This window comes from Acomys minous, assembly GCF_964271855.1.
Source record: "Acomys minous genome assembly, chromosome: 2".
NCBI classification, from domain to species: Eukaryota; Metazoa; Chordata; class Mammalia; order Rodentia; family Muridae; genus Acomys; species Acomys minous.
In genome coordinates this window covers 20,552,902-20,568,334 of record NC_140484.1, presented here as the reverse complement: position 1 = coordinate 20,568,334, position 15,433 = coordinate 20,552,902, and the positions used below count along the sequence as shown (strand labels likewise).

Genomic DNA, 15,433 nt, shown 5'->3' with positions numbered 1-15,433 from the left:
GGGTTTGACTTGGTGACCACTAAAGGCCCTTCAAGAACAGATAGGGGCTCATCTTCTGAAAGGCCATTAAAAAGCATGCGCAGCCCCTCCTGGGCTGTTTTGATTGCAGTGGTCATGGATTCGTGCGTGAGGCCCTGTCCAAAGGCACTGGTGCTCTGGCTGACAGCCATTTAACAGACAGCACATGGAAAAGGTTTAAACCTAGTACTTCAACCTGACTCAGTGAATCCACCAGGTCTGTGGCTCAGCCACACAAGCTCTCAGCATCACCAAGGATGCACGCTTCTCACATCGAGTGTGCAGTTTTTAATGGGTTCACTCTTTTTTTTTAATTTTATTAATTTATTCAGATTACCACTCAATTGCCATCCCGTCACTTGTATCCTCCCGTTCCTCCCTCCCTCCCGAAGGGGTTCACTCTTAAACCACCTTAGTTAAACATCGTCTGGGTAAGACTCACTCACCAAACCTTCCATATCAAATACTAGGATTTCCTTACTAATACAGGGCTGCGTCTTTCCTCTCACGGCATGAGAACTTTGTCCCTCTGACAGAACATGTATAGAAAACTCTGGAAGGAAATGTGCTCTGAGTCCTGACAGACACTCATCTTTAGTAAGTGTCAAATTTGGTAATTCTAACAATTCTGGGCATGAAACAGGCCCCTGTCCCCTTCTGATAAGAGACAGGAGTGGTATGGACAGAAAGCCATGCCTGGAGGGCAAGGACAGGCAAGTTCCTTCCTACCATCCAACAGCAAGGACCATAATCAGAGTCCTCAGAGTCAGCCTTGCCTGAGGGAAACTCCACCTAAACTCTGGAGCCACTCAAGCTAGACCAACATAGAAAAAGGGGGGCAGGGAGAGTTGTGACATATTAACATCCCCCCTCACTGCCAGCAGTGCAACGTATCCTCGCATCTCTCAACACAGAAATGACAGGAAAGTGGACGTTCAACGAATCTAATCTATAGGACCCGTTCCTGGGACTGTGCAGCCGGACATGGCTGAAGGGGAGGACGACCTTTTGCCATATTCCCAGACGAGGCTCTACTCCAGGCCCGGACAATCATCCCACATAGAGACATTTCAGTCGCTCCAAGGAAACGCGCAGGCTCTGAGGTTCTTGCCTGGAGCCTGGCAGCACAATCGTGGACAGCCCCCTTCCCTTCTGAGTTAAAGCTGGCAGGAATACAAACAACCTCTTCAGACTGTTTATGAAATGCAGAGTGGCAAGTTCCTGTTACTCTTCTATTTTTCCTACTGCAATCCTCTCTCATTTGAAGTACGCTTTGTGCCAACTGTGAGGACAGGAGAAGTGGGAGGGTGGACATCCTTAAACAACACAGGAGGGGTTGATGACAACGTGAACTCCAGCTGCAGGCTTCCAAGGCATCAAGTGCAGTACAGGCAGTGTTACCTCCCTGCACATAGGCTGGGGGAGGTGCTTACAACCCAGCGGCCATAGGCAAATCAGTCCGGTCCTGCTTTCTGGCAAAGTAGACTACAGACGAACAGAAGGAGCCATGGCTTATAAAAAGTTACCCATGAAAAGCCACCATTGCTCCTGGTCACTGCACCACATCACCCTTCTGATAGGTGTCCTTCTTTTTTTTTTTTCCCCCTCCCTGAACAAGAAAGGACGAAGTAAGACAGGAGATTTACCTCTTTATCATCATGCCTTCTCCGGATAAATTCTTCTGTGGACTCCAAGTAATCAGCTGGTATAAAATGTCTTGGCGACTCTGAATCTTCAAAACAACACAGCAGAGTTAAAAAAAAATGGGCCAGAGTTTAATGGGAAGCTAGGTTTTTTTTTTCTTTTTCTTTTTCCTATTATTAAGGTCAAATTTATAAACATTGCTAAATACTCAATGACAAATTCTGAAGGGAAAAAAAAAACCCAACCCAACCCCCACCCCCCCACCTTTTGGATTTAGTTGTAAACTCGTTTAATACCAAGACAACTCACCAGGAGGCCAAAGGTGAGCAAAGAAAGGGACATTTTAAGCGTCCCTACAAAGAGGCGTGCAGGCTCTAACAGGGACAGACCATACACTCACACACACGGGGCCACGGAGAGAGGCTGCCTCTCAAAAAACCACAGGGAGGCTGGGGATTTGATGGACCAGGGGTTTGAGAGTTCAAATGAACCCAGTTCTTGGATCTGAGCTAAACGGCCAATTTTTCTTTCGAAACAGTTTGGTTGGTTAGTCTAAATGAAGTGGGGGAATTTGTTTTTTAAAGAAGTGCAGCCACTACAAGCCATGGTTAATTGCCAAGCAAAACAAACAGAAGCAAAAGACGCGAGAAGATGAGCACCAAGGCCACACAGAGGGAGGGACAGAGCAAGCCAAGTGGAGACGGAGTGGGGGGGGGGTGAGACTGGTCAAACACACAAAATGCCACCTCCTTGGGCCGCTGCCAGTTCACTTGGTGGATTGTTGTTCCTGTCCAAGGCATGGTCTGAGTAGGGTACAGGGTTCCCGTTATTAACTGCCCTTGTGCAATCCTCCAGGCCTGTGGATATATCCTGAGGGGGTTCCGAGTTGTGGCTAAGCCTCGCCATGGCGTGTCGGGAAGACAGGCGGGTGGGAACCACGGGTTTCCCCGCAGAGTGGGGCTGGTCCTGAGAGGCCTGATAGGGAAGGTCTGCCTTCTGGCCAGCAGGGGACCCTGAGGAGTCATTGGGGGGAGACTGTCTGGGGTGCTGTTGGAGGGGCTTTTTCAATCGGAAAGGGAGGGGGCTCATCAGGTAGATATTTCTGAGGAGACTGTTCCTGTCCCCCCTGGCATCCAAGCGCCAGTCGGGCTGCCTGGAGGACTGCTGCTCATGCTTCCGGATAGTGGTAAAGCGGGTGTACGAGGCCGGGCAGGTGCCCTTGCACTTGTTGAGGCGATGTTTGGGGAAGTCTCCATGAACGCTGCCCGCGCTGCCCTCGCGGCTGTCATTAGACGCATTTGAACAGTGGTCCAGCTCATCCGAGCACATGGAAAGAGGCTCAGAAGGCACAAGGCTCCGGAAGCTCAAGGCATGGTCTGCCATATTGCTACACGTGGGGGACGCATAGACCCCTCCAGAGTCCATCACGTCCATCTCTCTGGGACAGAGCTTGGTAGACTCAAGGAGAGACTCGGCTGAACGAGCTGAGGTCAGGCCACTCCTAGACAGCACAGGTGTAGGGGACTTGCTCAGCCTGCCAGAGAAGTCCAGCGATGGCATGGACCGGGACCGCTGAATGAGCTGCTCAAAAGCCGTGACACGGGAGGACACGGTGTGCTTGGGGATATGCTCCGAGCCCTCTTGGCTAGCACCCAGCTCACCCCTGGCTAACGCCAGGCTGCTCCTTTCAAAGTGAGAGGCAAGATCCCGCACACTCGAGGAAGAGATGGAGCCTAAGGAGAGGCCAGCTCGGTTGATCTGGTGCATGTCCCGGTAGAACATGGAGAAATGCAGTCCGGCCTTTCTGGAGAGAGGGCAGGGCCTTCTGGCGCTCGTGCCATACTCCTGCAGGCTCATGGTGCTGCTGGACCTGCTGTCATAATCCCGCCGGGAGCGCATGAGCAGGTTCTCAATGCTCCCTCCAACTCGGAGAGGGAGGCCTCTTTTGGAATCATTCAAAGAGACACAAAGGTTCTCACAGCTCTGAGCCTTCTCCGAAGGCAACAGGACACTCTTCTGTTCCTGCAAAAGGGCGCTGGGAGCGGAGAGCCTGGGTTTGAATTTAGAAGGAAGGATCTCCGAAATGCAGGCTTTCGCAGCGGACAGGGGTTTCTTGTGCTTACACCCAGGGCCTAGAGCATTGCTAGTGTGAAACGTTCGGCTATGAACTGATGATGAAGAAATCATGTGAGCATTCCCGCCTTTACGATCCACTGGTAAGCATGCAGAATAAAATAAACACACCCATTAGGTTAAAGCTGAAAGCCGCTTTTAAGGGAGAGGGGAAAAAAAAAAGAGAGAGAGAGAGGTAACATGCTCATTTGTCATAAGGGCTTTAAAAAGTCTCCAATTGATGTCCAGAAGCAAAATAATTTGTGCTGCAAAGCAGGTGCAAAGATGCAACGAAAGAAATGGCCACCCTGCCAGTTAGGAAAGGCTGAAGCTCAGCTAATTTCTAGGAAAAGGATATTAGAACAACAAAAGAAAGAGAAAGAGAGAGAGAGATGTTTTAGAGAGACAAGGGTGTGGGTGGGGACCATTAATACCAGAAAGAAAAATGGCCGGCAAGAAAATAGGTGAGGTGGGCAGAAGAAGGCTCCCAGGCCTGGACATGGACCTGAATAGGCAGAGCTTGTCCCTGTTGCTGGAGGTCCACCCGCTGCCAACACTCAGGTAACAGGCATGTAGGAGAGACGCCTGCAGTCTTCAGCCTGTCGGTTACCTTTAGTGGAAGCTGAGCTGGAGGGTCGTTTGAGCCCACTCAGGCCCTGAAGAGGGATGTCGCCACCTTCCAAGACACTTTTATAAATCTGCCTCTCATTCTCCAAGCTAGCGAGACCCCCAGGGGTCCCATCTGAGTCTCTTTTCACCGCATGGAAGTTGGAAGAATAGATACTACGAACAAGGTGATTTTAAAAGAGAAAAGGGGAGGGGGGGAAAGATATGAAGTTAGTTTATTCAACACTCTTCTTTCAAGCCTGTTTGTCACTAGCTAAGGAGAAGAAAACTGCTTTCTGGTTTCCTGGTAAGGCCCTGGGATTTCCCAAGGGCTTGTTCATTTAGACTAGTGGTTCTCAACCTATAGGCCATGACTCCTTTGGGGGGGGGGTCAAGGGACCCTTTCACAGGGGTCACCTAACACCATTGGAAAACACAGACATTTACATTACAATTCATAACAGTAGCAAAATTATATTTATGAAGTAGCAACAAAAATAGTCTTATGGTCGGGGATCACCAAAACATGAGGAACTGTATTAAAGGGTCATAAGCAGAATTAGGAAGGCTGAGGACCCCTGATTTAGATGTAGATTTCTGCCGACAGCTTGGCCACTATGCCTACCGCACACAGGAAGAGGATCTAAGCTCCGGTGTTGCAGTGACTACATTTGTGCTCTAAATGAATAAATAAGGACCTGTGACCCCAGCACCTGGGAGGCTGAAACACGAGGAGTGTAAGTTTGAGGCCAGCCTGAGCTACATAGCGAGATTCCATCTTAGACAGACAGACAGACAAACAGACAGACAGACAGACAGGCAAAACCAACCAAACAAACAAGACCAAACCTATGGGTAGGATAATGGGGAACCCATGGCTATGCACAAGATAGTAGAGACGGCACATCTAGGGACCAGAATGGAGGATTCAGAGTCCTGAGTGTGGCCACCCAGTTCAAATCCTAAACTGTGTTGCTCTGGGTTACTCTACAAGAGAGAGAACCTTAGCTGACAGAAACATCAAAATGTGCCAAAGGAAGAAAAAGAGCTCCAGCTGCCTGCGGCCTCCGGAAAAACCAGCAACTGAGCAAAACCAGAACTTGGAACTCTATGTGCCCTTATCCCAGGTAGAGTTTGTCTTGAGCTTTTGGCTCAGGTGATCTTCCCGCCTCAGCCTGCTCAGTAGCTAGGACTAGTGGCATATACCACAATGCCCAATGTCACAGCCATGTCCTGTATTCACTTTTTTCTTTTAAAGCTTTTGTCAGAACCTGGCAGCATGTATCATCCACACACACTACTGTACTTTTACACGCTTCATTTATTTTTAAAGTATGAACTTTGTTTTTAAATTATATACGTGTGTGTGTACACATACACATACACACATATGTTTTGCCTGCACGTATGTGTGTGCACCACATGTATGTCTGGTGCCCACAGAGGTTAGAAGGTGGCACTGATCCTCAGGAACTGGTGCTGTGAATGGTTGTAAGCCATCATATGGGTGCTGGGAACTAAACTTGGGTCCTCTGAAGGGGCTACAAGTGCTCCTAATCACTAAGCCATCTCTCCAGCCCCTGTTTATGTTTTTTAGTGGTCTATTTATTTTTATTTTATATGTATGAGTGTGTGCCTGCATGTGCATGTATGTGCACCACATGAGTGCAGTGCCCACAGAAGCCAGAGAGGGCACTAGATCCCCTCGAGCTGGAGTTACAGATAGCTGTGAGCTACTAGAAGCCAATCTGGGTCCTTTACAAGAGCAGTAACTACTCCCCAACCACTGAGCCAATTCTCTAGTTTATTTTACCTTCTTTGAAATCTAGGTATTTTTCAATTTATTATAAATTCTTTTTTGAATGAGGTGTGGCACAGGGAAAAAAAGAAACTATGAAGTACTGACTCACTGAACTCTTCCCTCTGCATGCCTGCTTTCCTGTGGTCTCTAACCTGCTGAAGCATTAACATGGCACATACTCTGTCTCTTTCTCTCCTTTACTCTATTCCATATACCTCCCCGTTCCCCCAAGAAGAGAATGATGCCTTTCTCATAGACATATACAGTCTCCTGCTATATACTTTCAAGCCTAATGAAATCAACTTATTGCTATCATTATAGATTCGTCAACTTTGAAGACCTACGACCTCGTGGAAATCATTTACCCCCAACACTTTATTGCATCATCAAGCACACAGAAAAGTTTAAAGAATGGTAAGAGTGGCCACTCACATCAGCACTGCACCACCTAGGCTCTCCAGGGAACCTGAATGGTACTTCCTTACCATGCATATGTTCACTTGTCTTCCTGTCTGTCCACTGGTGGGACTTTTCATATTCCACAAACCCAGCCCTTTATTTTGTGCAGAGACTCAGCCTCTGAGTCCCCACAATTCCAGATAATGATAAGGCAATGTGCTAAGTGCCTAGTAGTGATCCTCTCTCTTACACACACACACACACACACACACACACACACACACACACACACACACACACACTTCTGTCAGTTTTCAGATAAGGAAATGAAGCACCGATAGATTAGACAGCCTACCAAAGCAGGCAGGATCAGCAGATTACAGAGCCAGAAGCCTAGTCACACCACTGGCTGCCACGTAGATTGTATTCTCCGATGGTGCCTTAGAATACTTCCCTCTGGCCAGTGAAATAGTGGTCCACACAGTGCAGGAGTCCAGGGTATTTGAGTTTCATTACATCATCACCACCAAGTGTCATCTGTCAAGACTCCATGCCAGGAACAAGTGGCACCAGAACTCACAAGTCAAGGAAGAGAGGACCCTCTGGTGAGACGCACGGTGTCTCCAGTGTACAGTTCTAAGACCCTCCAGCACTAGTGCGGCCCTCACAGCTGCTGCCACTAGCCAGCCCTACCTCATGCTCACTGCAGGCTAAGGGCTTTACAACAACTATGTCAGGGTCCAGCCTGAGGCTACAGGTCCCTCTTCCTCTATATAGCATGAATGAAAGGAATTTTCCCTTTTCAGCTGAAATAGAGGGGGAAAAAATCAATGGAACCTAAAAGACGAGAAAACCAAGTCTCAAGGCTGAAAAGCATGCAAGTGAAGGAAGTGCCAAGCAGCCTTCCTTCACTTCGCCTCATTTGGAGAAAACTCTGAGAGAATCAGACTTTTCCCCCAAAGCTTTGCCTTGATTTCCGAGGGCTCACTGAACTAAACTGCCCTTGGGAAACCCAGTAAATGTTCTGAATGATTAAAAGGCTACATTTTCTGAATGTAAAACTTGGCATACTTGGGCCAATTAATGATATGTCCTGATATGTAAAACCATGAATTTAGACATTCTTTTAAAGGGGGTGGGGTGGGGTGGGATAACTTAGAAAAGCCTGACTGCTGACATCAGTGACCAGGAACCCTAACATGGTGGAATGAGCTTCATTGCAGGTAATCAGGGCAGTCCCAGGGTAAAGGCTGCCTGTTATCTCCGGTAACCCAACCTGTCTGCAGGGACCACCCACACCCTTCCAGAGAAAAGGTTTGCCTTGCCTTGGCTCAGGGTCAGGCCTGGAGACACTGACTCTGCCCATGCAGCTTTTGGCCCACAGGGTATGCTCATAAACACTACACCTCCTAAAATCAAGATTTTAATTAAAAAAAAAAAGTCAGCTCTTGGTAAAAATGATGAATCCAGAGGGTGCTTCTATAGATACCACTAAAAGGTGGACGTTCATCTAAGTTGCCCTTTAAACTTTAAACTTCACATGTAACACAACATTTTCTCCCATTTGTACAAACCCCCAGCTGCAAAACTAGCCACATATAGCTCTCCTTTGCGTTTGTCAGCCTCTAGCTACGGGGACTGAGGACTTTGGTGTGAGGGCCCTGCTTAGCCCTTGGTGTTGGAGGGTAATGTGGCCATCGTCTACCCTGCCACCTGTGTGTTCTGACCCACTTCACCTCAGTCAGGGCTTCGACCTGTCTTTATTCTCTCACAGCTGCCCGGCCCAACCCAGGGCCTCTACCTCAGCGCCTGCCTGTTCTCCATGGCCCACCCATTTCTTCCTGCTTCCCACAGGATGACAAGCCAGCACTCAGGAAACCTCCAGGAATGCAGTTGCCACAGCCAAATGTTTTCTTTCTGATACCAAAGCTGACAAAAGAATGGCTTTCCCAGATGCCTGAGGTACACTGAGGTACCTTATTTAAGAGCAGCACCAGAGGGCTTCTTAAAGAGGTCGTGCTTTTAAAGATAACCATGACCAGCAGCTCCCCTAATGTCAGATCATTTGTTCCACTGCACAAATGAGGAAACTGAGGACCAGGATGGACTGCATTTGCTTAAGGGACCAGAGTTCCTAGGACTTTGCTAGAGCTAAAACAATCAGAGCTGAGAGAAGTCACACTGGCTCTTTGGCTGAGTGACAGACACAACCATAATCAGAAGCTACTGACATTAAACAAAACCAGTGGTGTTCGGAAGCTCAGCTCTGAAAAGTTTGTGTTGAGTCAGGTTTGGGTCAGGCTGAGGGAGTGGGGAGACAGGACAGAGAGCTGAGCCTCTGGCTGAGAAGCAGAGCTGGCTGTGGAGTTTTTAAGAGGTTTCAACAAAAACACACTCCCTGGAAGAATAAAGTGTGAGAGCGGAGCGATCACTCTGAGTCCCCCGCTTCTGCGTGTGCTAACAGCGCAGTCTGGGAACAGCGGACAGGGCATTGAAAGGCCAGATTCCAACGAAGACTGCACCAGCTGAGGTGCGCTTATGCTTACGTTGTGTAAAAGCTTGCAAACAAGGTGATATTCTTGGCTTCGGTTTCTTTCATTTGCAAAACTAACACTCACGGTGAGACTGTCTAGGAAATCCATCTGGAAACCTGTACATCTTTCTTTTAGACTCCAAGCTGACTGCCAGGCACATCACCTGGATGTTCCTCAAACATTTCCAACCTCGCATTTCCCAAACCAAACCTGGCTCTGCTCAGTCACCTGCCCTGACTCAAGCAGAAAGCCTAAGGAGTCAGCCCCTCCCCCTCATTTCTCCCCAAACTCCATCAGCCATCAAGCCTGTTCTCACTAGTCTATTTTAACGACCTTGCTCTCTCATTTCACTCTCACTTATCTATGCTCCTGCAACATGTGACCCCGCCCAGCCTCTAGCCCCAGCTCCCTGCAATCACTGTTGCTATAATATCTAGGAAAGATACAGCAATCCAATGTGTGTTGATTTGCTAAACAAGTATTTATTGAGCACCTTCTATAAGCCAATCACTCTCACAGGTAGAAAAGATTCAACAAGGGATAAAATGAATGAAAGTTTCTAGCAGGGGAAAGATGGCTCGGCAGTCAGAGCACGCCCTGGTCCTGCAGAAGACTTAAGTTCAGCCCAGCACCTCAGGCAGGTCACAGCTACCTATAACTCCAACACCAGGGGATCTGACACCTTCTTCTCATGTCCAAGGACACTGAATTGTCCCACACATACTCCCACATAGAAATACACAAATACACATAATTTAAAAATATAAATCTTAAGTCACCAGGCGTGGTGGAACACCTTTAATCCCAGCACTTGGGAGGCAGATGGATCGCTGTGAGTTTGAGGCCAGCTTGGTCTACAAAGCAAGTCTAGGACAGCCAAGGCTACACAGAGAAACCCTGTCTCAAAAAACAAACAACAACAACAAAACCCAAAAAAACTAAACAACAACAAAATCTTAAATCTTTCCTGTTCAAAATCATTTGACTTCAGGAAGGAAAACAGGCAACTGGCACTAATATAGCTTTGTGGGAGAGATTCTATACAGTTCTCTGGAAGTTCTATCTTAACGTACTTCGTAATGGATAAAAAAATTCATTTCTTTAAAATTCTTGTAATATAATGTTCCTGTTACTCACTTTTTATAAGCCTTCCCTGATCTCGCTCCCTCCACAAAGTAAGAGGTGCCTGGCTCCTTCTGGATCTCAGCATTACATCCACCACACTGGATTCAAGTTACGGATAAACCTGTTTTACGTTATACAGTGAACCAGGCAGACTACCGATTACAAAAATCTCCCTAAGCCTGGTGCCCAGTAAGGTTGTTTAACAAAGAGTGGTGGAATAAACCGTTCTAAAGTCAAATGCGTGCATACACACAGGCTCACGGTATATTTTTAGGGGTTGGGGGAATCTCCAATATTTTATATAGTTCTTCAGGTTGAGTTTTGTTCTAAGACTGCTGCTTCAGGAAGAGCAGCTTTTCCTTGAGCGCCACCTGTTGGCTAAATAGAGCAAAGCTCTTTTGGTTAGGTGTAAATAGCTTTAATATTGATATAGTTAGACGAATGGTTAGACGAAAATTACACACTTAGCAGTCTGGAAACACTTGGAGAATAAAATACAAAACCAGACATATACACTGTGAAAGTAACTATAAAAAATGCTAGTACCACAAAGAGTTGCTTACATTGTATTTAATAGCTCAAAATCATCAAGCTTTACTATGCCTTCGGTGACATTATACTAAGTTTGAGTCCGTATAGTTTAGATGAGGGTCTACGACTGACACCTGGCCCAGAGTGTCACTGCTCTCATCGCTCACACATCAGCTATGGAACTGTAGGCAGAACACTGTCCTAATGTGGCCATTTCCTCACCTGTACCCTGGGGGTGATTACACCTGTTCCTGGGATGCTCAAAGAGAAATAAATGTGAAAAGAGTAGTACACAGTACGTGTTCAATTAACTGGAATGCTATTTGAGACCTGTGTTCTTAACCCTGACCAACCACAGTAAACACTTTTAACACTTAAATATTCCATTCTTCTAACACTTTGCCTTTCCTTTCCTATACTCATTTTGTGGGGGTGAAGGGATCCCCAGACATTCTAGAGACCATACCAAAATTCCTACTGTGAGTGCTGGCAGAACTAAGAAGTTCTCTGAGCTGGGCACTCAGTCAGTGAAGCAGCCGTCAATGCCTGTACAGTTCAGGGACAAGGGCTGAAGAGGCAGGAGGGAGGCCAGGCAGCATTGGTTAACACTGACCAAGCCTGAAGCAACAGGGGGGAGTGGGAGGAGGGAATCCTCGTTTAAATGCCCAGTGCAACCAAGGCCTGTCCTGTCTCAGATTTATCAGGTCTACCTGGCATCCTGGAGATGGAAGGCTTTGTCCTTAAGGAGTTTATAATTAGCAATTGGGGAAGTATAGACAAGTAACTCAGTTGGCAGCAGAGGCCAGAAGAGGCACTAAGCTGAGCCTGGGCATAGGAACATCCATCCAGTCAGTGCTTGTTTATACAACTTAAAGCAAGGAATCTCAAAGTCTAAGTTAGGGAGTTTAAAAGCATACTTAAGCATACTGCAATCCACTACGGAACTCCTGGCCTAAGATAAGGTAGCCCTGAAGATGCTCAGTAAGGATAAGAGCCGCATGGAAAAGGCTTGGGAAAGGCATTCTGGGAAAGGAATAGAGTTAGAAGAGACTGGTTGTGTACTTCTAGGTGGTGCTCAGTCTCGTCCTGTCAAGCTCAGTCCAATGGGTAAGGTCAGTGACCTGGCTGTGGGAAGATTCTCTAGTAAGGCGGGGTCACCTTAGGATAATTTCCCACCTCCAAGTGCAGTCCTTGGGCAAGGTAGGGGTTGGGTGAGTGGGTGGGGTTGGTCTAGCCACCATGAAGTGCAGCCAGATCTGCAAGTCTTTCTGAAACCTGACTTAGAAAGGGGTACCTAGTTTGTTTGTTTGTTTCCTTCTTTTCTGTCTTTTTGCTTTCAGCCACTGGCCAGAACTTAAGTATGCTTTTAAACTCTGTAACTTACACTGTGGATCTCATTGCTTTTTCGAAAGCTCCCGTGCTGACCTGTGACTGCTCATCTCAAGCAGCGTGGCGTTTGCTCCTTCTTCTTCCAGGAAGCGAGAGATTGACAGCCTGCCTGCCTTGGGGTTCTCCTTCTGTGTTCTAATAAGCTGTCGTCAAGCTCCTAGGTATATCCATTCTTAAACTCTTTTATGAATGAAACTAGAGACTACGAGGAGACCCTAACTCCCAGGTATGATACGGTAGCTCTGCTTCTCATATGCTTGGGACACCCCAAGGTTTCCACTTCCTTCCTGCCTTTTAATTAGTTGTCAGAGAAAATAAACCCATTCCTGTACCCCCTAGACAGGATCAGTTACTCCAGGAAGAAGTGAATGGGGGTACATGTGCTGTGCAGCCAATTTGTTTGTTTGTTTGTTTTTCAAGACAAGCTTTCTCTGTGTATCCTTGGCTGTCCTGGAACTCATTCTGTGCACCAGGCTGCCAGACTGGCCTCAAACTCAGAGATCTGCCTGCCTCTGCCTCTGCCTCCTGGGTGCTGGGATTAAGGCATGCACCACTACCACCACACATGCAAGTAAAATATTAAGAATTTAAAAAATTCATACCCATATGACAATCTAGGCCCTACATCCCAAATTGCAGGACTCACTTAAGGACCTAACCCTACTATCTGCCCTTCTATCTTTATGCCAGGTCCAGAACTTCCTAACTACACCCCTTCCCTTAGGGATCCACTGAGGGCAATTGATTAGAATGTAGACAAATAAAGCAATAAGATGGCTAAGCAAAGAGAGGCAGCTACTGTGTAAGCCTGACGAACCAATTAGATTCCCAGGGTTCACGGTGAAAAGAGAGCCGAATCCCAAATCTTCTCCTCTGACTTCCACAGCCACAACACACACACACACACACACACACACACACACACACACACACACACACACACACCCCTACATATCACACACATACATGTGTGAAGTAAGTAAAATTGAAATAAATGCAGACAAATAACTTTACATTGTAAAAGTAAAGACACAGCTGGGCATGGTGGCACACACTTGTAATCCCAGCACTCAGGAGGCAGAGGCAGGCAGATCTCTGTGAGTTCGAGGCCAGCCTGGTCTACAAGGAGAGTTCCAGGACAGCCAGGGCAATTACAGAGAGAAACCCTGTCTCGAAAAACGAAAACAAAACAAAACAAAAAAGCAAAGGTAAAGACATCAACCAAGGGTAAAGCTATCGAAGACAACATGAATCGCTATAAGATTAATTTGGAGGAAGAGAAGAAAATCAACTTGAAAACTACAATAGCCTCAAACTCCTGGGAAACAAAGCCCAAGTCATGGGACAGCCCACCGCCCTGAACCCTTCCTAGCACCAAGCCTTTGCTGTCTACCCCAGGACACCACAAGGCAGATACAGATCAGTCTCCAAACTACCAGCCTTTCTCACCCTTGTCTAGCCCTTGATACATTGAGCCATAAAAACAGAGGAGTGGCTACTTACTATCCAGGAGGCTCTGATGTAATGTCTGGAGTTGGGCTGACTGCTGAGCTCTGTAAGAATCAAAAAGAAAAAGAAACAATGTTAAAAAAAAAAAAAGATAACAGTGATTTGTGTTAATTTATGGGTTGCAAAGCAAGGAAAAGGGGTCAAGCCACTTCAGTTTGGGCATGTAGACAGTGTCCCTGAAGGCAAAAAGCTTGGACACAAAGACTTTGGGGCTAGGAAAGATTTGGGGGTATCAGGCTCTCTTTCATTTTCTGCCTCACAGGAGATGCAGCCACGAGCACAGGGTGAGTCTGGAGGTGGGCTTCAGCTCACATTTACCTTCAGCTGCAACCCCAGAGAGGAGAAACCCCTTCATCTGTCCTCCCCAGTCCCCAGACCCCCTGCCAGGCCTGCTGTACATTCTTTCATGTACCCCAAATCCCACACCCAGGAATGGCACACGATATTCTAGGCAGAGACTGCATTTAAACATGCATTTTAAGATAACCACACTGTATTTACACAACTCATTTATACCTGTAAATTGAGAAGTGTGAAAATGAGACACAAGTTCACAAAATCCAGTAATAACACTATGAGCACAGGTTGAGGAATGTTTCCTAAAACTACAGGCCACTGACAAAAGGAAGAAGTCAGCCCAGAGCTACCAGAAAGTGAAAGAAATGTGATTACTTAACTCAGAAGGTCCTTTTGTTGTACTGGGGGGGGTGGGGGGGTGGGAAGTGCCAAAGATTACATGTGTTTATGTTAAATAAATCAATGTAGAAGTTTTTTTTTACAGCTATTCCTATTTAATAATGACTGTCATCTCTACTAATAACTATTTTAACAAAAACAAACTACCTCCAGAAGAGGTATTTAGAGAAAAGGAAAAAAAAAAAGAAAAAAACGGAAAATGGAGGAAAAAACTGTTGGATCATGGAAGAGGAAACGACAGGGAGGCTAGGCAGCTTCACTGGTGGCTAAGCAAGGGAGGGCAGGCGGCTTCACTGGTGGCTCCTCGCTTAGCCTCTGGCCTGCAGAAACATACATCTCTCATTGTCAGTCTGGGTCCTTTTCTCTTAGAGGCACTGCTGTCCCAGAATGAGGCTTGTTGTCCTTTCCTGCACCACAGCCATCACTTCTCAGAGAGGCTCTGCTCATTGCTCCCACCATCCTCTGGCCCTTCTGGCTGTACTGGTATCACCTGCCCACCGTCCGGCAGCCCACCATCTGGCCGCCCACTGCCCAGCATGAGGCTCTTACCTCTGGCATTTGCCCCATTCTGGAAATCTACTTTTGAAGATCTTGCCAGTACCTCCATCATGAAAAACGTTGACCCAGCCCTGTTACATCTTTCTGGGGTCATCACCAACCTTTCCTGTCTTCTCTTTCCCTTCATCCACATCTCCAGTGCCCACATGCCCTCAATGACGCCGCCACATCCCTACAGGGTTCTCTGATTCCTTTTCACAAACTCTAATGCCCAGAAAGCAAAGTCTGTACAAATTTCTACAATCCATTCCATGGAGCTATCCTAGGGGTTTATCTTTTAAACACTATTTGTTTACCACTGTGTTGAGGGAGCATGCATGCCATAGTGCCCATGTGGAGGCCAGAAGACAACTTGGCCAGTTCTCTCTTTTCACCTCCTCCATCCAGTCCCAGGAATGGGACTGGGGTTGACATGCTTACACAGCAAGCAATTTCACTCACTGAGCCACCCTGCCACCCCAAATCCATTTCTTCAGCTCTCTCTGCAGCAGCTGGGTTGTTCTGCCTTTCT

General features: G+C 47.1%; 1 protein-coding gene across 18 annotated transcripts in view; it reads right to left on the bottom strand.

The window, feature by feature from the left end:
• SORBS1 (sorbin and SH3 domain containing 1) overlaps nucleotides 1-15,433 on the bottom strand; it is a 230,501-nt gene that overhangs the window by 34,190 nt on the left and 180,878 nt on the right. For 16 of the 18 annotated variants that reach the window (XM_084749813.1, XM_084749814.1, XM_084749799.1 and 13 more), the window contains 3 exons: nucleotides 13,663-13,712; nucleotides 4,385-4,557; nucleotides 1,665-1,750 (listed from right to left, as the gene is read on the bottom strand). In XM_084749813.1, the coding sequence (XP_084605939.1) occupies nucleotides 1,665-1,750; nucleotides 4,385-4,557; nucleotides 13,663-13,712 (309 nt within the window). Of the gene's footprint in view, nucleotides 1-1,664; nucleotides 1,751-2,408; nucleotides 3,887-4,384; nucleotides 4,558-13,662; nucleotides 13,713-15,433 lie in introns of those variants that run through there. The other 2 variants (XM_084749807.1, XM_084749801.1) reach the window with 2 other exon arrangements.